At 57.4% G+C, this 22,313-nt stretch overlaps 1 protein-coding gene across 1 annotated transcript in view; it reads right to left on the reverse strand.

Annotated features, from left to right (window-relative positions):
* The window catches only part of SDK1 (sidekick cell adhesion molecule 1), a 539,910-nt gene that overhangs the window by 76,955 nt on the left and 440,642 nt on the right, over nucleotides 1–22,313 (reverse strand). Inside the window, exons 27-29 of the mRNA XM_059896610.1 lie at nucleotides 22,093–22,191; nucleotides 8,133–8,327; nucleotides 6,472–6,673 (exon numbers count right to left, since the gene is read on the reverse strand). Coding sequence (XP_059752593.1) covers nucleotides 6,472–6,673; nucleotides 8,133–8,327; nucleotides 22,093–22,191 — 496 coding nt within the window. The remainder of the gene's footprint in view (nucleotides 1–6,471; nucleotides 6,674–8,132; nucleotides 8,328–22,092; nucleotides 22,192–22,313) is intronic.

Here is a 22,313-nt window from a genome sequence, read left to right on the forward strand (position 1 = left end):
GGAGGGACGACCACTTCCCGTAGTCAGAGACACCCGTGCACAGCACATCGCTGCTCTCCAGCAGCTCGGAGAACCTCTCAGCAGGCGCTAATCCCGCCGGCGCGGCACGCAGCATCCGGAGCGCGGAGGGCAGGCGCTCGCCCGGCCCACCTCCTCCCTCGGCCCGAGCGCTCCCTCGCGGAGCTCCGTGCCAGGCGGGGCCCGGCTCCAGGGGCTGCCCCTGCCCCCCTCACCCCCCCTCCCGCTGACCGAGCCAGACGCGGTGCCAGCGCCGAGCAGCACAGCCCATCTAAGCCGCAGGGCGGCTCTGCAGGGTAGAGCCGTCACGATTCCCGTTTCACGGTGAGGGGGCAGAGGCCCTCGCCCTCCACCGGAGGACGGGTCAATGGCTGGGGGGCGGACGTTGGAAGAGGGGTCTCGTCTTGAAGTAACACTGCCTCCCACCTTAAGCAAGGCCAAGACAATGTTGGCTGTCCACGTGAAAAGATGTCCCCCTCGGCCCACGGATGAGGTTTTCGGGACATTAATGCACTCCTTGGTGCCACCACTGCAGGCTTCCCCTCTCCCTTCCGTCCTTCCTCCCTCCCTTCCATCCATCCATCCCCCCCCCCCCCCCCCCCCGCCAGACGGTCCGTGTGCCCAGCGCAGAGCCGCACCGACGACTGAGGCTTCAGACAAACTCCGCTGTGTGCACGACACACAGACTTTCACCCACTTTCCCGGCAGCGCTTCCCTACTCAGCCCCGTTCAGCAGCCGGCTGGCCGGCCGACCGCGGTCACCGCCCTTCGGGTTTTACTTCCAGAGGAGCAGAGGAGGGCCCTGCGTCCTCCCTTCCCTCCCAGCAGCGGCTGTGTCTCAGGCAGCGGCCCCGCTGTCCTCTCGGTTTCCCGGACCCGAAGATCCGACGTGATTCTAGACGCTCCCTCCCCGTCCCTCGAGTCCAAACCATCTCCAAGTTTCCTCAACTCGGTCTAAGCACAGCCCTCCCTGCCTCAAACCAACCCTTACCCTGGCTCTGATCCAGCCTGTAGACCAGTGGTTTTCAAACTGAGCACTGAGGAACCCCTGAGACTCCGAGGAACCCTCTGGGCTTCCAGGGCCTCCGTTCCCACTGCATCAACCAACAGCAGCTCCACTTCCATCTGGTCTGTAATTGGTTCTGGGTAACACTTTGTTAGAGAAAGGATTCTGCTTTTTGAAACACTGACAACCATTTCTGGAAACCATGATCAGAAAAGTTTTCTCTACCTCTGTTTTCACATCGCCTCCTGCGTAAGGCCGATGGCAGCAGTTCTCTGTGAGCTGACACCGCAAGGGCTGCTCCCGCTTCACAGCCCCCCAGAGCCGACCGCACCCTGCTGCTCGCTGGTCCGTCCGCGCCCCGATGCCACAGCCAGGAAAAGCGGTGACGGGCAACCCCGTCTCGGCCCTGGCTTTAGGGGAGACGCTTCCAAAGGCCCACCCTGAAGGACGGTCTGGTTTTTGGGCGACACCCGTTATTCAGTTAAAACAGACAAGTAAGTTCCCATCTGTCCCCAGCTTCCTAGGAGGGATTTCATGAACGGTGGAGGTGACCACGTCTTTCCTCCCCCGGCCTCCATCTCACCCCGTCTCCCCATCTGGGCTGAACAGCAGCGCCCACACCGTGAGGCTGTTGCCGGGATGAGTTCAGCAGACGGGCGGACGGGAGTCTGGCCCACAGCCGGCGCTCGGGACAGAGCAGGGGCCGTAGTGCTCTTGCCCTGCAGGTGTCAGCTTCACCAGCCCCAGGCGACACCTGTCCCCTGCCCACTGTCCCCTACACCCCGTTCATTTCCTCGTCTCCTCCAACACAATTTGTCATTAACTGTTTCCTTGACGACTGTCTTATTTACAAGACTCAGGACTCCCTGGGGACAGGGACAAAGGCCTCATTTATTGCCTTGTCCCCAGCACCAATGGCAGTGCCTGGTGCCCAGGAGGTGCTCAGTGAATACCCGCATAAGGGATGAATGGCTGGGGTGACATTATCTGTCTCTGAAGTTTCTTGGGAGGGTTGAATAAGAGGACACGTGAATATCAGCACAGGTCCGGCACATGGTAGGTGCCCCGGAAATGACCCTTGTCTTTATATGTAGCACTTTTATTATCTAGTACACTGCCATTTAGAACATAGTAGTGCCCATGACTTATTACATTATATTCAGTACTTCACTGTTCTCTAATGATTTCGGAATCTGAGGCCGAAGGTCAAGCTATTTGAAGACCACCCTTTCTTTCCTGACCTCCGGGGTCTCCAGGAGTCGGGGGCACAGCAGGGGAGCAGTAAAGGATGGCTGATGGCTGGATGACATCTGATGACAGGTCTGTGACAGATGGGCTGGGACGAGGAGACTGGGAAGCAGAGCCCCCCGCATCAGACCTGCGCTGTGCAGACTCTCCCCTTTCACAGGACCGATGACTGTCCCTGGGAGTCTGAGCTGCAGGACTTACCCTCTCAGTAGGAAGCCCTGCCAGGCGCCTGAAAACAGGCAAAGAGCGACTCGGAGGCCGTGAAGGGAGCGGCCAGCTCATCGCCCTGGAGAGGTGACCACGGTTACCGTGTCCGCCTCCTGGTCTCCATCCTCTGCAGGAGCTGCTCCTTTGGATTACTGGTCTAGCTTCTACCCTGAGCACACCCTCAACGTCCCATCCACCCCAGCCCCTCGCTCCCTCCGGGCTCGCCCCTGGGCACAACAGGAGTCCATGACTACTTGACAAATGAATAAGGAACAAGCCCTCCGATTTCCCCCAGTTCTGCCCTCTGTTCACTCTTCCAGGCCTCCTTGAGCCTCTACTTTGGAGTCGGCCAAGCAGGAATTTAAATTCTGGTCCCGCCACTCCTAACTGGGGCACGCCGTTTAATTTCTCTGAGTCTCACTCAGTTCATCTACGAAAACAGAGGTAACGATACCCACGCTTCCAGGGGAAGTTAAATGACACAACCCACCTCATGAAGTCTGGCAATCTGTCACAGAGTAGGCGCTTAATAAATGTTACTTTCTCTTTCCTGTCTTCCCAAAGGCTGCCGGAGAGGGCAGGTTCAGAGGAACAGCAGGGCCCACGGTTACTGGACACACAGTCGTCACCGGAGCCCACACCATCACTGCTCTGTCCTAAAGGGACATCCAGAATGCCCACGTGGCTCTGTGCTCAGACCTCTTCTCTTCAGCCACACTGCATTTCTATGGGATGCAACCATCAACCAGAAACCGGTGATGCTGAAATAGGTCCCTCAGACCCAACCCCTCCCAGTGCCCTGGACCCACATTCACCAGAGGTAGGTACAGGCACGAGATGTGGATCGTTAAACTTTTTGTTTTAAACTTTTGTTTAAACGTTTTATGTTTTTTTGGCCGCTAGCAGACTTCATGCAACTGGCAGAAGTAAAATGTAAAAAGAATGTTTAAAAAAAAAGGAGAATGTAGCTGTCAGGACTATGAAGCAGGAAGGGAGATGACACGGTGGTAGTGTGCAAGACATCGCTTTGCCGGGATCCTGCCCGCGACATGTTTCCTACTGATACGGGAGGAACCATGCGTCCTGGTTCTGGCCCATTAGGAAACTGACAACAGTCTCTCCTGCACCAAATTAAACTGTCTGTCCTGAAACATGGACCTCTCCTTTCCAACGCGAAGTCCCAAGCACACCATTGGTCGGTTGGAGGCTCCTTGACAGGAGAGGCAGTTGGATTTTATTGCTCTTCTTTCTTTCACATGGTTACACGAGGAGGTGGGGTTACTTACGGCCGAGGGCACGTTCTAACCAAGCCGGGCGCCCAGCGCACTGGAGTGTGCTGTACGAAGTAAGCTCGGCATCCTGGCCACGCTCGCCCGGCACAGGAGAATCCTGGCCCGGGGGGTGTGTCCGCAGCAGAGTGCCTTCCTCTGCAGGGGGAGCTGTGCCTTGCGGGTCCCACGGCTGTCGTAAGGCTGGCGGGCTCCGCGGGGACAGGCTTTGACTACTCCGGGGGCCTTGTTACTTGGCCGTCCGTTCACTGCTGTCAGTCACTGAGGCAAATCTTCGACCCGGAGCTGAGAGGAACCCCAGGATGGTTCCTCCAGCCCCGTGTTTCACTCCTCCAAGGCCCCGTGGCCACTCAGGGGTAGACGGACTGCTGAGAGCTTGGGGTGTAGATGAAAAGCACTGCCCGCTACATCTGGACCCGCGTTAATTAGCTGGGTGCTGGTTTGCATCCGTGAGGCTCTGAGCTACAGGCCCAGGGAATGTCCGAACCACAAAGGGATCCCCTCCCCCATTCAGAGAAGCTGAGGCCCCTTCGCTGCTTAAGACGCGTCTGCTGCCCCACGCCCTCATCTGCACGACAGAATAATAAAAAGTCTGGTCTGTACCCCACAGGCCTCTCTCTCCACGTGGACGAGCTGTGGGACAACACGTGGGAATTGCTCTGGAACTGACGGAGGGCTGCGTGATGCTGAGGCAGTGATGGTGGCGATGACGTTGACGGCAGGGAAGATGGCGCGGGAGGCTTCACCACCAGGTCGCCGTGGGGAGCGTCTCGGAGGCGCGCGTCCACACTGATGCCGTTCCAGCCTCATCTTCCCACCACGAGGAGGGCGCTTACAGCTGCCGTGACTGTCACTAGTGTTCTAAACCCCTCCGCGCCAGCAGACGGACCTGAACAAATGTCGCCTTTAAGTAGCAGGCAGTGACCTCGGCTCTTCCGGAAGCAGAACGTGTGCATGGGGACCGTCCATCCCTCATCTTCAGACAGAGCTGACAGCTTTTTCGATCGTGGGATGAGGGAGTCACTCAGACCAGGTATACCACTTGGGGTCCCAGGAGGCCGCAGCTATAAGTGGTGAGTTGCCTTCCTTCCTGGCCTGTGGCTGCCGCTGAAGGTCACCTCCAAAGGGGGCGCCCGTTCCGTGCGCCAAAGCAGAGCTGCCGGCAGGTCCCTGTGAGCCACCCGGGCTGCTCATGGTCATCCCGTCAGGATGCAGGCTGGCCACACAGCCTCCCGGGCGGGCAGTGACAGTGGCCACCACCGCCCGGAGCCGACAGCACCCGCCGTGGGCACCAGCTTCACCCCTGTCGGTGCCGGCTCCTTGGACCAGGGGGGTGGTCCCCTTCTCCTTCAGCTCCGCTGCTGGCACATGTAGGAAAGAGTGACAGCGCCACGCTCCAAGCCCAGCCCTGAGCTGTGCCTCCGGGGGTCTCTGAGGATGGCACAGCTCATGGTCTCTGCTCAGCGGACAGCAGACTGGCGGCCTTGCGAGGGGGAGGGCGGGGTGCCCAGGGGGGCCCACACGTGCTCCCTGCTGGCTGGGCAGGGCTGCAGGCAAGGTACCAAACCGACCTCTGACCCTGTTCCTCACCCGTGGAACTGGGACGGCAGTGCCCGGAGCTGTCGCGGGGATTCCACGAGGAGGTGGACGTGAATGCGGCACGGTACCCGGCACGCGGCTCGTTCTGAACGATGAGGGGACCTTGGTCCACCTAGGAAACCATGGTCCTGGCCTCCTCCGTCCTCCTAGGAGGTCCTGGCAAGGGTTCTAGCACCCACGGGGGACAGTGGGACCCACTACTTAGTAGCCCCTCCCCAGCCCCGGAGCATGAGCCTGGCAGAAAGTGGCAACGCCAGGGCCGGGCGGGAAGTACAGTGAAGATGCCAAGGTGTCTCCCCGGGCTGCCACCATCACCCTCCCAGGCGGGGGGCTTCCACGCGGGCGGACGTGAGGACGCAGGGCCCGAGGCCACTTCGTAGACCTGCCCGTCTAGACTGTTCCATCTGTAGGATTCTGGCGGGTGACGTAACCCCTCCCAGCCCTAGGCTCCTTCACCATAGGAGGGGGGCGGCCGAGAGAAGAGGCCCAGGTGGGATCACGACACAGCGGGTCCAGCTGCGGCCGGCGGTGCAGCCCCTCCCTCCTGCCCAGCAGTTCACCAAACAGCTGGCTCGGGTGCGGGGCGCTGCTCCTGCCCCATCAGCCATCACTAAGGAACGGCGGCCCCCAGGCGGGATCTGTTCACCTTGCTGACGCAGAGACAGCACAGAGAAGGGCCTCTCTGCGGCCTGTGACACGGTGACAGTGGCAGGCTGGGCTGCCCTCCCCGCCGCCCCCCACTCCGTCCCTCCCGACTTCTGCCTCTCGGGCACTGGGGAGCGTCAGTCCCACTCCCGGGCTCAGGGCCCCACCGCCTGTCCGTCTGTGCCTCGTCAGTCCCCGGGGCCTGGTGTGGGCAGACCATCTGTGCCCGGCTGCTCGGAAGGACGGGCGGGGAAGCGGCCCGGGTGGGCGTCTGGAAGCGGACGCAGGGTGCAAGGACTACCGGGTCCTGGCACGGGAGCGCCGACTAGAAGAGGAGACCTGGGCTTTCCGTGGCGCGTCCCGCGTCCTGCACAGACTCCCTACACAGTGGGCAGGAGCTGGCTGGGGAGGGCAGGGCCCCCGTACCCCGGGGGAGGGTCCTCCTGGCCCTCTGGGTACCTTTCAATGGCACAGGCTGTGGCCTCGTGGCTGATGGACGAGGAGTAGGTCTGCCACTGTCCCCGGGGCAGCTCGCGCAGCTGCACCGTGAAGTACCGGATGGGGGAGGCCCCATCGCTGCCCGGGACCCACTGGAGCCACAGGCTGCGCGCGGTCACTTCCGCTTGGGGCACCAGGAGCTCCCTGGGGGGCGCCGGCCGCTCTGCAACCAAAAGAGGACAGATCAGGGGCACGTGAGAGGCTCGCAGTGAAATTAAGCAGGGGGAGGCACTGTGGCTGCCCAGAGAGTCGGCTGCATGGATTAGATGATCTGCAGACTGTTCCTGGTTCCGCAGGGATGTGAGGGTCTTTGACTTCGGCCGGCCCCCAGCTTGGATCTGACTGGAGACCCCTGCTTGCTCTTGGAATGTTCCATCCTCAGAGCAGAGAAAGACAGACAGACAGACAGACAGACAGGAGGTGAACCCACCCATGCTCCCCGACGGCACCGCCATATAAGGCATCTTCAATGACACCTGGGCGCCCCGAGCATCTCCAGGTTCCTTTGGACTCTCTCCCGCTTTCTGATTTTGGGATGAGTGCATCTTTAACACTGATCTCCTCTCCCTGGAAGTCGACCTGGGCCTGAAACTGTAAAGGCGTGTGGAGCAGGGGTGCCTGGGGGCTGTCACTGGCCACTCCGTGCCTGCAGGAATGGGGACTGGGATGCGGGGAGCGGGGCCGGGACCTGGCTTCTGAGTGGGGGTCACTCGCCCGTCGTCGCCCTGTCTCCTCACCCCATTGATTTCAACAGAGAAGCCCCACAGAGGGAGGAGTCATTCTTTAACTGTTTATCATGAAGAGTATCGATTCTGATTAGAAGGTGCGGCGTGAAGTAAAGCAGCAATTGATTGCCGGCCCCAGGTGATGGGCTGCCAGGGGCCCTTGCATCTAACTTAATCAGCGTCCTTTGCTGAAGCACACACTCGGCCGGGCGGTTTCTTCTCACCCCGAGCAGCCTGAGTCCTGCCCCCGCTTCTCAGGCCCCTCCCGGACCCACTGGAAGGGACAAAGCTCTCCTGGGCCCCCTCTCCCTGAGCCATGCGGACCGAGGCCCTGCAGGCCCTGGCGGTGCAGGTGTTCCAGCTGTGGGACAGGGTGCAGGCGGGGGCACGTGGCGGGCAGGGGACAGGGCTGCCTCCTTAAGGGAGTTCACGTCAGTACTTGCACTCGGGTTTGGTTTAAGTCACATCAAACCGTGAGCAAAACTCTTTCCCCCTCCTTCAGAGGGGCTGCACGGACCCTAAGGAGGATGGCAAGAAACAAGGCCTGCGGCTCTGAGCTGCCTGGGGGAGAAACTCAGCCCTGGCTGCTCCCCGCACACTGAAAGCGCTGGCCTGACCGAGTTCCGGTGGGGGGAACCTGCAGGAAGCTCCGGTATCGCGGGGGAGGGGGAGGGGGAGGGGGAGGGGGAGGGGGAGAGCTCTCTATCTTTGAACCTGGGAGGATCAGGCCTGAGAGCCCAGCCTGGGCGAGGGTTGGGCCGTGAGACCCGCTGTGCGTCCAGCTCCAGGTAGGCTCAGCGGTGCCTAAAGAACGCGCAGTTCATGCAGCCACCCGCCCCAGGCACGTGGGACCTCCCCTCCCCCGGCCCGGCTGGGAATTGGGCCTCACGGTCTTACCTCTCTTCTCGGTGGTGATGACGGTGGCCTCCAGCGGCTCCCCCCAGCCCTGCCTGGTCTTGGCCGACAGCCGGAAGACGTACGCGGACTCCGGGGCCAGCTCAGTGGCCGTGAACTGCCTCACGGTGGCGCCGACCTCCACGGTGGTGAACGTGTTAGGGCTGCTGCTGGCCAGGCGGTAGGCGATCTGGTACCCTGGCGGGGGGGGCACGAGGGCGGCTGGTCAGCTGTGCCCTCACTCACGGGGAAGCCCCCAGTCCCGCCACCCGGGAAACCCCACAGAGCCACGTGTTTCTGCGCCGTTTCCCTCTCCCAGGCCAGCATCTGAGCTGCAGCCTGGGGCTCTTGGGGGAGAAGCCAGGCTCAGTGATGAAGGGAGGGCCTCGGGGTGCCAGGCCCCCTCTTCTTCCTTCACGGAACTGGATGTGAAAACAGCTTCCTCTTCCCTGCGGTCCTCGGCGCCTGGAGGACCCAGGGAGCAGTGCGGACGGCGGGGGCTTTCTCTGTCCCTGTCCCCCGCCCGCCTTCCAGGGGCCCTGCCCTCAACCCCCAAGGGTCTTCTTGCCTGGAGCGCCCTTCTCCAGGGCTGCCCCGGAGGCTCTCACACCTGTGCTCAGACCACGTCTATCTGTCTGCACACCCCGCTTCCTCCCGCCAGCCCAGCACTCCCGCCCCTCCCAGAAGCCCCACCCCTGCGGCTCTGAGCCGGGGGCTCCCCTGAAACAGCTCTCCCCACTGTCGAGGAAGCAGAAGGGAGTACATCAGCTCGGGGCAGGCCCCCGGCTCTGACCGTCTCTCAAAGTCCCCTGATCATCAAGGGTTCATGATTGATCGGACTTCATTAAGGACCAGGCCTCCCCCACCAGGCCCTGCTGGGGCCCCTCGGCCCGCATCTGAAGAGGCAGAGCGGGCTTGCAGACCCGGCCCGAGTCTCCTGGGCTCCCAGACAACTGCGGTCCAGCCTCTGAGTCCTGCGCTAAGACCAGAAGTGGCGGTGCCGCGACCTCCACACCGCTAATGACAGCCAAGCCACTCAGTTCAACAGGGACCCTCAGGGGACCAGGCCAGCAGCGCTGAACCCAGCTCTGCCTTCGCAGGGCGTCCCGTGGGTGTGACGGCCCCTGTGGAGATGGGCTGCTGGCCCTCGGGACAGGGCCTCCGGGCCTCAAGCAGCTTGCGTCTCCGTGGCCTCCTGCCCCGGGTGGGCATCCCTGCTCCTGCGGTCCTCCCACTCACACAGCCTTTGGCCCCATCAGTGGCCAAGCTTCCCGGCACCTGCCCACCTGCGTAAGGAGCCTCAGCCCGCCCGCCACGTGGGGGGCCAGGAGGACGATCCTGTGGTGTCAGACGCAGAGTGTGCTCTAGCACTCAGCCCCTAACCACTGCGGGTCACTACCACGGCCACACAGACGGGGGCCGGCAGCCCAGCCCTGTCCACAGTGAGCACCGTCACAGCATGTTTGCAGGACCCTGGACAGGCTCTTACAGCTCTGTTCTGCCTCCGATGGCCATCCTCCCCGCCGTGGCGGCCAGCTGTCCCGGGGTGTCCTGCTGGACACCTGTCCTTTCCCATCCACTGACCGACGACCGGGGGCTCTTCTCCTGGACCTCCCCTAGCACCTCCCTCGCCCCTGCCTGGTCCTGGGGGAGGGGGCGTCTGGAGGTCGGGTGCATCGGGAGCCCAAGCCCAAGCTCTGAGACTCCCGGACACCTAGCGTCCTGAGAACGAGGGCAATGTGGTCAGCGTGGCCACCGCGGCAGAGCCCTCCTGTTGCACGCCTGACGGTCCTCGCCCCCCGAGCCTCCGGTGGTCCTGCCAGGGAGCAGCAGAGCTCAGAGAGGTAAGCAGTCTGCCTGAGGTCACACAGAAAGTCACCAGCAGAGCTGGCCTGAGCCCTGCATCCGTCCGGCTCCAAAGCCTTCACTCTCCACCGAGTCACACTGTCCCGAGAAGCGAAAGCATCCGCCCCAGGCTCCCAGCAAAGGGAGTGGGGCCCTTGGTGTCCTGCCCCACGAGAAGAGCGTGTCTCCCAGGGACGACGGTGCCCCGGGAGCCACAAGATGTGGGAGCATGTGCCCGGGCTGCGCTCCAGGGTCCGGGAGAACGTGCCACTCCCTGTAGCCCGTTGTAGGTCCTGCTACTACTCATTTCCGCTTCACCGTTAACACCTCTGCGGTCGGCATTTGCTTTGTCAGAGTCGGTTTCCCTTCCGATCCTCCAGGGGGTTTGTGTCTGTTTTGGTCCTTCTGGTCCTCACCCCTGAGAGTCCCAGGTGATGCAATGAACTCGGTCCTCTGACTTTCGACAGCACCCGCTGGCTCCTCACCCCTGAGAGTCCCAGGTGACGTGATGAACTCGGTCCTCCGACTTTCGACAGCACCCGCTGGCTCCTCACCGTGACCCGTGGTGGAAGCGCTCACCTCCCCCTTGTCTCTCACACCATCCATCCTGATTAGTTACATTATTGCTTGTATTCTTCCCTGGCCTGGGCCTTTACACTTTAGATCCATTTATCTCTCTGTTATTTGAGGTATTAACCCCCAGCTCTCTTCTGAAGCTCACCCACTGCTACGAGAGTGATATAAATCCATGTTTTTACACCAGCTCTGACCTCAGTACATCTACGCCGGCTTTTAGGTGTCGTATTATTATTTTTATATTGTCAGGATTTGCAGGTGAAAAGCGACGCCCACGATCGGCAGATTTCGAGGGGCACAGGAGGAGACCAGACGGCATGGAGGCAGCCTCTGTCCGAGGGTGGCACGGTCCGCGTGGGCATGTGGTTCATCCACAGAGTCTGCAGCAAGCCTCACAGGGGACTGGGGACCTCTATGTCTCCCTGGCCACTGGAGGAAAGTCTGTCTGTGCCTTTCGTACAGGTACGAAAGCAACTGACCAACGTCATTATCACACGCACATTCCCAAACTAAAGCAAGGAACTAAGGAAAGGTATTTTGCACAGGCAAACCGAACTTTACAATCCAGCACAAAGACTACACAGGCAGCAAAGACCCCCAATAAGAACATGATCAAACACAATACTTTAAAAACCTCAAGAGGGAGGCGTGGCCCAGGGTGAGTGAGTACGGCCATTCGAATACCACTCTTAGTGATGAAGAGATACCAACCCTCCCCAAAGAACAAAGAAGTAACTTTCCGTTAAAAACAGATGAATGTATGTATGTCTGAGACCCGGGCCCTGTCTGCGTACACACTGAATTTCTGCGTAGGACTGAGCTGACCATGTTTCTTTTTCAGAGTGTGAGACAGCATGTCTACACCTGAGACGGCGGGACAAGCAGAAACCACCCGACCAGCACGCCCAGGCACCGGGAACACCGGGGCGGCCGCTGCCGTGCAGTTAACACTCGGCGTCCCGGGGGCCCCCGACACCCGTCAGGGAGCTCCCCGCATGATCCCCACCAGCCAGCGTTCGGTCCCTTAACTTGTCCCTTCGTATTTCGGAGAGTCATGTGTGTGTCATTAAGACTCCTCATTAATTCAAATCACCTTTCACCTAGTAAGCCTGAATTAATGAGGATGCATACACTTTTAGGAACAGGACATGATTACAGATGTGCTTTCTTTACCCTTTATTCTTTATGAGGTTTCATCTCTTCTCAGATTATCTGCCACTGGAGTTAAAAATCCTGGGATGAAACTCAGATTTTGTTCAAAGGCACATCTTTGTGAGCTGGGATTTGGGAACGAAATGGGAACCGGTCTCCCTGAAGGTCCTCCCCTCCCCTCCCCTTCCTGGGCTGGCTCAGGTCTGCTCTCCATCAAAGGCTCCACCTCTGCCCTCCCCCGCCCCCAGAGCACGACCCTAGGGTGACCCTTGACCTCACCTCCACCTGGGCGGTGCCTTCCCATGGTCCCTCGCTCACTCCTTGTCCTTTCTCTTGCCGGCCTCCTCGCCATCCTGGCATTGGATGGTGTGTTGTAATGCTTCTAGATGGTCTCTTGTCTGTCTGTCTGTCTGTCTCTCAGAAGCCCCTGACCACGTAGCAGGATGTCGTCAGGAGACCCGGGTCCTAACCCAGCCTAGCTTTTCTCACCTCGGGCAAGTGTCAACTCTCGACTTTTTGTTTCTAGCTACGAATAAAGAAAAACATCAGCCCCCGCTCATCAGGGCCCCTGTACTCCAGGCGCGTCACCCCTGCCACGTGCAGACCTCGCAGTGGTCTATGGTCCACGGTCCACGGGGCACATGACAGCGTCTCCATGTCACACCCGAGGACGGGGGCGCGGGGCACCCAGTAAACAGGACAGAGCTCCCTCCTGCTCTAAAATGATAGGATCCTGATGATGTCAGGGAAAGGGGGACAAAATAGAAAACAACTTGGCCACCCAACGGGATATTTTCAAGGTGACTGTGGAAGAGCGGGAGAAATCAGAGAGCTTTCAGATGCAGCAAGAAGCACGTCGCCCGGCCAGAGGCTGCACTCCAGCACGAACCCCCGTGGGCGACGTCCCTTCTGGAGGGGACACGTTGTTTCAGAAAGCAGCCGAAGAAATGGGGTGCCTGGAAGAGCCTTGGGGTGCCTGTGCAGGGAGGGGCTCAGGCGAGGGGCGGGTCAGGTCCCCCGCGGCAGGGCCTGGAGCCAAAGCTGCCACGTCTGAGCGGGGGACAGACAGGCGGCGAGGAGCGGGCGGGCTCACCCACGGCTGCAGAGACCAGCCTTCGGCCCGGCCGCAGCCAGGGCGCCGTGCCGGCTGTAAAGGCAGGACACGAGGACAGTAAAGTGTGCAGCGGGACAGCACAGTGACACAAAGGATGCACGCCCTGCCTGTCCAGTCCACAGGCCTGCTGTGGGTCACCGTGGCCAAGCTGCCGGGAGATGAGCACTGAGCTGCACAGCAGGGTGGCAGGGGTAGAGAGGCTGGGGCTCTGCCCCACACGGGATGCTTCCCATTCGATGGGTATTTCTGCCTGAGCCCCGAGGGCTCCAGTCTACCCAGAGAACTGCATGACATCTGGGCTGTTCTACCTGATCCGGGTCCCACATGGAGCCACTGGGAGAAAATTCCTCGGCCCGAGGGATATATTTGTATCTTCCTGTTATTTGCCCTAAAAGAGAGACAATATCCCTACTGTCCCCGTTCTGTGGTGTGTCGATAGAGATGAATACCCGCACCTCACCTTGACACGGACGTGATGAACAACGGAGAGGCTTCTACACAGAAACGGCCAAGAGAAACAGCCGAGCGCTGGCTCGCAGGTCAGGAGCAAGGAGGGGAGAGCAGAGGGATGAGGGCGTTTGGGGGACAAGGCTCGTCATGTGATTCTGGGTCCAGGAAGCACAGAAACACGAGCTGAATGTCAGCGACGTGAGGTCAGAGGCCACGGCCACGCGAGGAAGGAACAGGGAGAGGGACCCACGGCGGGAGGAGAGGCGCCCAGAACAGCCTGCTGTTGAAGGTCATGGTGAATCGTGCTGACACAGGCATTTGGAGAAGCAAGGCCACGTACGAGCCGCGGGGCCCCAAGGCGAAGATGAAAACCGCGGGCAAGAGAAGCCTGAGCAGCTCGGAAGTGCCCGGGAGATGAGGAAACGTGGCTCGTCTAGAAAATCAGGACCCAGAGGGGACGAGGCTCCAAGCAGGAGGCAGGTTCCGGGCCGCCCGCGGGGGAGGCGCAAGCAGGAGAGTCTGAGACACGCTGCTGAGGACGGGAGGCCTTTGTGGGGGGTCTCGGCCGCCTTGGTTCAATGAGCTGGCTGTCGAAGGGCCCCAGAATTATTTTGAGAGAATCATGTAGACATTTTAGGTGGTGGCAGGCTTTTATAAAGACTGGATGCTTCCTGGGCAAACAAAAGGCGTCGATCTGAGAGTCACCTGTGCGGTGACCATCCCCGGGGCCTCGAGGCCAAGGCCACGAGTGGGGTCCGGTGCTGCCGGCCCCTCTGCAGGCACTGTTGTGGGGTGTGGCTGGTGACAGCCCCACCAACGCCCATTCCTGGTTCGCAGAACCCACAGCAGCTGAGTCTCCCTGCGGGCAAGCGTCAGCCTAGCCCAGATGCCACCCGGCTCGCTGGTTTTATGGCTTATCCGTTTGAGGGCTGGGGGCAGACAGATGCAACAGTGGAGGAAATGATGCATTTGCGAACTCGGATCGTACTCAGTCGAGCCCCTAATTCCCAGCAGAGTTCTCACTCACCCTCGTGTGATAAGCTGAAGGTCAAGGTGCAGCCGTCTTGGGCAAGCTGACTTCTAACCGGGCAGAGGGGGAGGGTCTGGCGTGTCTGGCAGGGCGGACCCGCGTGGGTTTGAAGAGCACGTGCATCACTTGAGCGTAACAGCATTTGAGGGACTGTGGGGCAGCTGGCAAGTGGGGGAGGGATGGCCGCTCTCAGGTGGCTCCCACCACGCCCCCCAAAGCAAGGCTCTAAATGCCGCCAGCTCTCCCGGGTAAAATACTGACACAAATAAGCAAGTGTTTTTCCTTCTAGGCGCCCCCAGTGTTTCACGCTGTTAATCTCTTTTGGAAATGCAAGAACACGCTTTGGTATAGATTACAAAAGCACTCGCTGCAGAGGTGGTTATGTACTCAGAAGGCCACGCCGCCGGAGCGGGAACACTGATTCAAGGCCCCTGGATGCAAAGTGAGTCTCGAAGAAAGATGTTTTCCTTTGTCCCCTGTGGACACCAGTCTGAACCTTTAGAAATTGTTTTCCCGTCTTTCCTACAGCATCTACCATTTAGTGCGCTGGCTGTAATGATATCCAGGTGACAGGTTACCCAAGACAGCGTTCGTTACGATGACCACTCAACGCCGTTACAGCCACGCAGGCTCAAGTGTGATGTCTCCCACTTTGGAGGGACGCGGAGCACTCTTTCATTTAGCCTCTGTTTGGCCACGGTTGGAACCGTCAAAGGATTAAAGTACGACCCCCTCCTTACCTGGAGTTTTGTGATTTTTCAGTGACCCCCAGGGACTACAGATCCACACCCAAACTTCTCAGTGCCTCAGGGGCGTCCTGTAACCTGGCCCCATGCTGCCTTCCAGCATAAACCCTCCGTTCCAGCCGCCAGGGTGGCGGAGAGCAAAGCCGTGCCACCCGCCCTTGGTGGGTGCGGAGTAAGTACTGAGTGTAAATACACAGCGATGTAGAACACTCCCCGGTCCGAGAGAAGGGGTGAGACGCCGAACGGCCACAGCGTTCCAGCTGGCGCTGGCCAGGCACTTGCTAGGAGGCGGGCCCTGTTCTGGCTTCTCTGTGCACCGCGTACTGGCCCTACCAGGGAGGTACACGCCGCCCCCCTTGAGGGTGGGGAAGCCCAGGCACACGGAGACTAAGTGACTGGTGTGAATTCACTCGCCGAGGTCGGCGCCCGGCCACGTGGCTGCGGGGTTGCCCCCTCCACCCAGCCTGTCCGCCACGCAGGGTTTAAAACACAGGGGAGGCTCAAAGGGGGCAGCCCGTGCTGCGTCTCACCCGCTGCAGCCCGAAGAGGCTGGGCCGCGTGCGACCCTCTGTCGTGCCACACCTGCCCTGAGGTCCCCGTGGACACGACGCCCGGCCAGTGCCCGTGGTGGGGCTTCAGGCCATGTCACTGCGAGTCCGGGGTGGGGAGGAGAGGGGAGGGCCGTCACTTTTTAAAATAATTAATTAATTAATTAATCTTTGGCTGCGTTGGGTCCTCGTTGCTGCGCGGGCTTCCTGTAGTTGCGGTGAGCAGGGGCTACTCTTCGTTGCAGTGCGCGGGCTTCTCGTTGCAGTAGCTTCTCTTGTTGGGGAGCACGGGATCTAGGCTCGCGGGCTTCAGTAGTTGTGGCACGTGGGTTCAGTAGTTGCGGCTCACAGGCTCAGTAGTTGTGGCACGTGGGTTCAGTAGTTGTGCTTGTGGGCTCTAGAGCGCAGGCTCAGTATTTGTGGTACACGGGTTTAGTCACTCCACGGCATGTGGGATCTTCCCGGACCAGGGCTCGAACCCGTGTCCCCTGCATTGGCAGGCGGATTCTTAACCACTGCACCACCAGGGAACTCCTGAGGACTGTCACTTTAGAGCAAAGAACGGAGGGACCCTGGTGCACTCTGAACCCCAGCAGAGGAGGCCTGTCTGCACGTGAGAGTGACCGCTCGACCCACCAGGAAAAAGCCAAACAAACAGATTCGATGATGTGAGCTTTTAAAGTTTATGTGAAAAGCACTATAACCGAAACTAAGAGGGAAAACTTTGGCAACAGATGTGACACTTAATATTCTTAGTGATCATATGGGCTAATATTTACTGAACTGAAGGTCCTGACCCCAGAGCCAGGCCTCCAGCCCAGATGCGACCTCAGGGCCAGGCCGCTCAGCCACTGGGTCTTTATGTTGCTGCCAGTGTGTAAAGAGTATGTGAAAATCAACAAGGAAAGGGTGAGTCCCCAAGAAACAATGGTCAAAGGGCCAATGTTATGGGCCAAACTGTGTCCCCTCCCCAGATTCATATGTTAAAGTTCTAACCATGAGCACCTGAGAATATGATTGTATGTGGAGCCGGGGTCTTTACAGAGGTGATTAAGGTAACGTGAGGTCATGTGGGTGGGCCCTAATCCAATAGGACTGGTGTTAGGGAAAGGAGGTCAGGACACAGACACACGCAGAGGGCAGACCATGTGAGGACACAGGGAGAAGACGGCCGTCTACATGCCAGGGAGGGAGGCCTCAGGAGGAACCAACCCTACCAACACCTGGATCTTGGATTTCCGGCCTCCAGAAGTGACAGAAAATAAATTTCTGTTGTTTACACCGCCCACCTTGTGGTATTTCATGCAGTCCTAGCAAACTAATACTGGACATAAACTGGAAATTCCCAAGAGGAAAAAAAATACTTGTGGCCAAGAAACTTTGAAAATATCCCCTCAAAATATAAATAGTATACTTTACCTATCAAACTGGCCAAGCTAACACCCAGTGCTGGTGAGGGTGGGGTGACATGGGCTAATTAACACAGTGTTTCTGAAAATTTGAAATGTGTGTGAAGATCCTTAAAAATGTCCTAACACCTGCTCTGAGTTATTCTACTCCTAGGACTATATCCTGAGGAAATCACCAGAAATGCTACAAACATTTACCTCTAAGGATGGTAGTCTCAGATGAAAAGCCTTCCTGTCATTTAAAAATAATAAATATGAGTAAACTATCACATATAGAATGGATGAACAACAAGGTCCTATTGTACAGCACAGGAAACTATATTCAATATCCTGTAATAAACCATAATAGAAAGGAAAAAAAAATAAACATGATATTAAGTAAAGGAAACCTTCTAAGTGCACCGTTGAACTGGCAAGAGGGAAGGAGAAATGGTACGGATTGGAGAGGAAACGGGAACAGCATTTCAGAGACATTAAGATGCCCAGGGCAGCCCAGGGACAAATGAACAAGGAAGGCCCGGCTCATCTGCTGACGGGGAAATCCAGCATAAAACCACAAGGAGACACCACTGAGCCTTCCAGGATGGCACAAAAAATTAAAGTCTTGAGTCTACCCAGTGTTGGCAAAGGTGTATCAAGCGATGGGGACCCACGTGCCTGCTGATGGGAGGGTAAACTGGGGTTACCACTTAGGAAAACAGTCTGGCGTCACTGTGTAAAGTGGAAAATGTGCAGACTCTATGACCCAAGGAGGCTGTGCCTAGGTGGGCACAGGTGCACCAGAAGGGGAGCCTCCGAATGTCCATGTCAGAGAACAGAGGGGTGACCTGCTGTACGCAGGATTGGACCACCCGGGAGCACGTTGATGCCGCCATAGAGACAAGCCAAGATTCACAAGGTGGAAAGAAAAAGCAAGTCACAGAAGAATATGTAACGGGAACTTATACAAAGTGTATAGCGTGCAATGCTAATATTAAGTTGTTTGGGCTTCAACATAACACTAGTACAATCATAAAGGAAAAGAAAGCAATGACAAACACAAAATTCAGGGGCGTGTCTACCTCTTGTTGGGGTTTCAACGGTACTGGTGGCGTTCTACGTCTTCAACTGGGAGCAGGGACATCTGTATCTTTTTATTATTCACTATAACATAAATACACTAGCATGAAGAGACTCCTTTGTAAGTATGAACTATTTTACAGTTCAAATACTAGAAAATGACTGGGAGAAAAAAAGTTGACATTTTTAGGTGGTGGAATTGTGGGTGATTTCCATTTTCTTCTTGTTACTTTTGTGAATTTTATTTAAGAATTTTTTAGTGAATATGCTATTTTTATTTTATAGTTGCCCTTTTTAAATTATAAAATATTTCAAACATGCAGAAAAATACTTGGAATAATATAGATCACACACCCATGTATTCATCACACACTGAACAAATCTTGAGATTTTGCCAAATTTTTATGTTTTGTTTTTGTTTTTATAAGAGAGAAAATATGACAGAAAAAAGTTGAAGCTATCCTGGTGGTCTTATTGGATCCTCTTCCTCAAAGGTAACCCCTATTCTCAACTTACTGCAAATTCCTGCCAAGTTTTTATACTTTTACTATATACGTGTAGCCATAAATGATACATGGTAATGTCTGTGGAGTGCTTAAATGTACAGAGACATTCTTAAGCTGGATATATTCTTCTGCAACTTGCTTTTCTTCACTCAACAGATGTTTGTGAGACTTATTCATGTTGACACATGTAGGTCTTGTTCATTACTTTAATTGCTACCGTGATTTCTGCTGTAATGAATAGCCTGCAATTTACCTTTTCATTGCCTTACTGATGGACATTTGGATTGTTTCCAGTTCCTTCTTTTTTAAAATTTTCTGTTCTTTAAAGCAGCTCTGCAGTGGATCTCCTTGTGCGTTTCTTCCTGTGAACAGGTGTGAGGATTTCTCCAGGGTTAAGACCCAGAGGGAGAGCAGCTGGGGTACGGGGTGCACCCATGCCCGGATCGCCCCACCGCAGCTGTGCCAGGTCACGCTCCCAACAAGAGTGTGTGACGCTGCGTCCCCAAACCCTCCCCTCTGCTGGGGATCGCCAGACTTTCTGTGGTTCTAAACTGGATGAATGTGAAACGCTATCTAAATTATCTGCATTGTACACGTGCTTTTATGGTCAGAAAAACTGATGTTGAAGACACCCTTAAAAGTAGGTGACACGATTCTAAAGTGAGCCGCCGGTCTCCTGTGGACGGAGGATTCGTGCTGTGACTGTGAGCGCAGGTGCTTTGGGAGCAAAGAGGAGAAGAGCCCAGCCCAGGTCGGGATGGGCGAGGGGGTAGGCCGCAGGCAGAGATGCCATCTGATGCGACTGCCAGAGGAAGAGCAGCGGCCCGGGGAAGGGGGTCTCTCCTGGCAAGGAGCCAGGCGAGTACCACGGCTCAGAGCTGGTTGGGGCCAGAACCTCGCCGTGTCGGCAGGGAAGCCCTCGGATGAGCACTTCAAAGCCACAGCAACAAAACCAGAGCACACGGCTGTCTGTGCGAAGAGGGAATCCCACGTCAAGGGCACACTTTCCTTCTGCACATCCCCGTGGAGTCCTGCTGTCAGAACTAATTCTTATCGGCCCAGGAAAGCTGCGGAGAGCACAGAGATGATCCCAGAATCGGGACGAGCCGGGGTGTCAGCAGAGGCGGTGGCGGGGACCTGGGGCAGCAGGGACTCCTTCTCCAGCAGCCGGGGCCCCCGCTCCTCACAGAGAACCCCGCTCTGGAAGGCTCCTAGGGCTGGAAGTGACAGGTGGAATTTCACATCTTGTGCTCTGAAAATGCTTCCTGCTCCACAGCGTGGTGGGGCATCCCCTGGGTAAACAGGCGGCTCGCCCTGCTTGCTCCAGGGAAGGCTGCAGGCTGGGTGCTGAGCCGGGGGCAGGCCCTGCCGGCGCGCGGGCTCCAGGAAACCCGGCGAGTAGCCGCTCCGCAGAGCACTCCCGCCCCAGGGCCCGAGACCGGCCTGCAATGGTCCCCCAGCTGGCGGGAGCCGAAATGCACACTGCAACAGAGCCTTCTCCGGCTGTTTATCGTGATTTTAATAGCAAGAACCTGCAGTTCCAGAGGTCACCTAGTTCAGAAACACTGTCGTCACAGCAAAGTGGCTGCAGGAACTGCAGAAGGAAAGAGTGGAGCCGAAGGGCCCCTGGCCTGCTGTGCAGATGACTTGGGAGCCCCAGGCGCCGTCTTAATGAAGCCAGAACTCAATAAATATCTGCCTTTCTGTTCACCCTTTTCACGGCTGCCAGATATTATCCAAAAGACATATCCGATCGTGTCACTTCGCTGCTCAAGGTCCTTGGGTGACTCCCAATGGTCCTCAGCACAGATTTGCAAATTTTTTTAAAAAAATGAAGTGAAACCCTTTTCTAAACCAAATCTTATAATCCTCAGCTCAAAAGCAGGTCTCAGTGGTGCATTTTACTGCTGTTTGTAAGCCGTGATTGTGGTCCTACTGTCAATCCCCGGTACCCAAGCAGGCGTACGTGGGGTCTGCCGTGGGTGGGCAGGAGGTTAATACCGCATTTCAGGGCTGGCCTGCGTCTGGCGCGTACGCCGGGCCTCGTGCCTGGCCTTTAAAGGCCCACTTTGCAAGGTCTGGGCCTCTGGCCCCTCCTGCACGCGAAGCACGGCCTTCCCAGCGGTTCACAGCCCGGCCCAGCCCACGTCTCCCTCTGGGAGGTCTGTGCTCCCACAGGCAAAAGGCAGCGCTCCGTTCAAGGATTTGGAAACCACTTATGCAACCGAGCGGGACCCTACGGGGCCTTCCCAGCATGGACCCTCCCCGTACCCTCTGCTGCAGCTCCTCTCTGAGGCACCCAGATAACAGTATCTGATGCGCTTACCCCGAGTTGTTTTACAGACGCTCAAACCTCCACCACGTGGAAGACGTTAACTACTCGATGACCCTCAGCACATAACGTAGCCCCCAGACCTCCTGGAGGCTGAGGATTGATCACGTGAACCCCTGCGACACTGCCCTGTGACCTCACCATCAACCACTCAGAGAGCTGCGCGTGAGCCGATCACACACCCCGCGACCCCTCTCCGTCGCCTGGCCTTTAACACTGCTTTGCTGAAACGCTTCGGGGAGTTGGGTGTTTTGAGCACCAGCTGCCCTGGACGCCTTGCTTGTTGCCCTGCAATGAAGGTCGCGCTTTCCTTCACCGCAACCCAATGTCAGTAGATTGGCTTTAGTGGGCGCGGGCTAGCGGACCCAAGTTGTGGTTTGCTACGACTCATCCTCAAGATAAAGCCCGACCATGCCTTCCGCCCACTGAGCCCCCTGGCCCAGGAGGCGCGGCTTGCAGGCATTTCCTGGAACCCCTACCGCATCGCGACCACGTGGTAGTGTCGCTGGTGTCTACCCTGCGAGGACGGCCCACCTGCATCTTATTCACTCCTTACCTACCACTCTGAGCACGAGCCCTGGCATATCCGAGGCCCTTAATTTGTCCTGGTGAAAGGGTGAACAAAAAAAGGGGCTGATGATTTTTTAAAATAAAATTTGCTGCCTTTGGGAAACTAGGACAAATTAAGGCTTTTCATCAAAGTTATCAGAGCTGGCGCTCTGAATGAAAAGTTCAGAGTAAACCATTTCCCTGAGACCTAAGCATGCAGATCACTTGGGAAACTTCCTCAAAGGGTTAGGTGCAGGCCCTGCAGCAGAAGACAGACGTTTCTGGGACTTCGGAGCAAAGCCCGGGAGTGAATCTTCTATGAAAAACAAGCCCGTGGTTTTCCAAACACACATCAAAATAGCTGGGTTATTTCAGAGCGGACGGAAAGTCAACTGCAAATGGTACTGCCACGAACCATGAACGAACACGAAATTCTGGGCTAACAAAATGTAAACTTCATTCTGCAAAGAAACCTTAGCGCAGGACACATTTAGAGGGCTGCAGTCTCTCAGTTCAGAAGATGCCAGGCTGCTGTAGACAGGATTTTTTTCTTTAACCTCTTAGACATCTAATAAAAATAGACGAAATCGATCTATTTGTTCTCTCTCTCTAAGCTGTGATCCCTTTAGTCACTGCCGCGCCCTTACCCAGAATAACGCCGTTGGGCTCCTCCGGCGGCTGCCACACGATCCGCACAGACGTGAGTCTCACCTCTGGGAACACAAGCCTCACGGGTGGGCCTGGGGCTGAAGGGAAAAAAAGACCGGAGATCCAGGCACCGCTGGGATGTCATGTGGGAACACGACGGGGCCTCATGGGGGAGGATTCTGCGGGCTGGCCGAGGGCAGGCATGACTGCAGATGACACC

The sequence above is a fragment of the Balaenoptera ricei genome, chromosome 15 (genome assembly GCF_028023285.1).
Source record: "Balaenoptera ricei isolate mBalRic1 chromosome 15, mBalRic1.hap2, whole genome shotgun sequence".
NCBI classification, from domain to species: domain Eukaryota; kingdom Metazoa; phylum Chordata; class Mammalia; order Artiodactyla; family Balaenopteridae; genus Balaenoptera; species Balaenoptera ricei.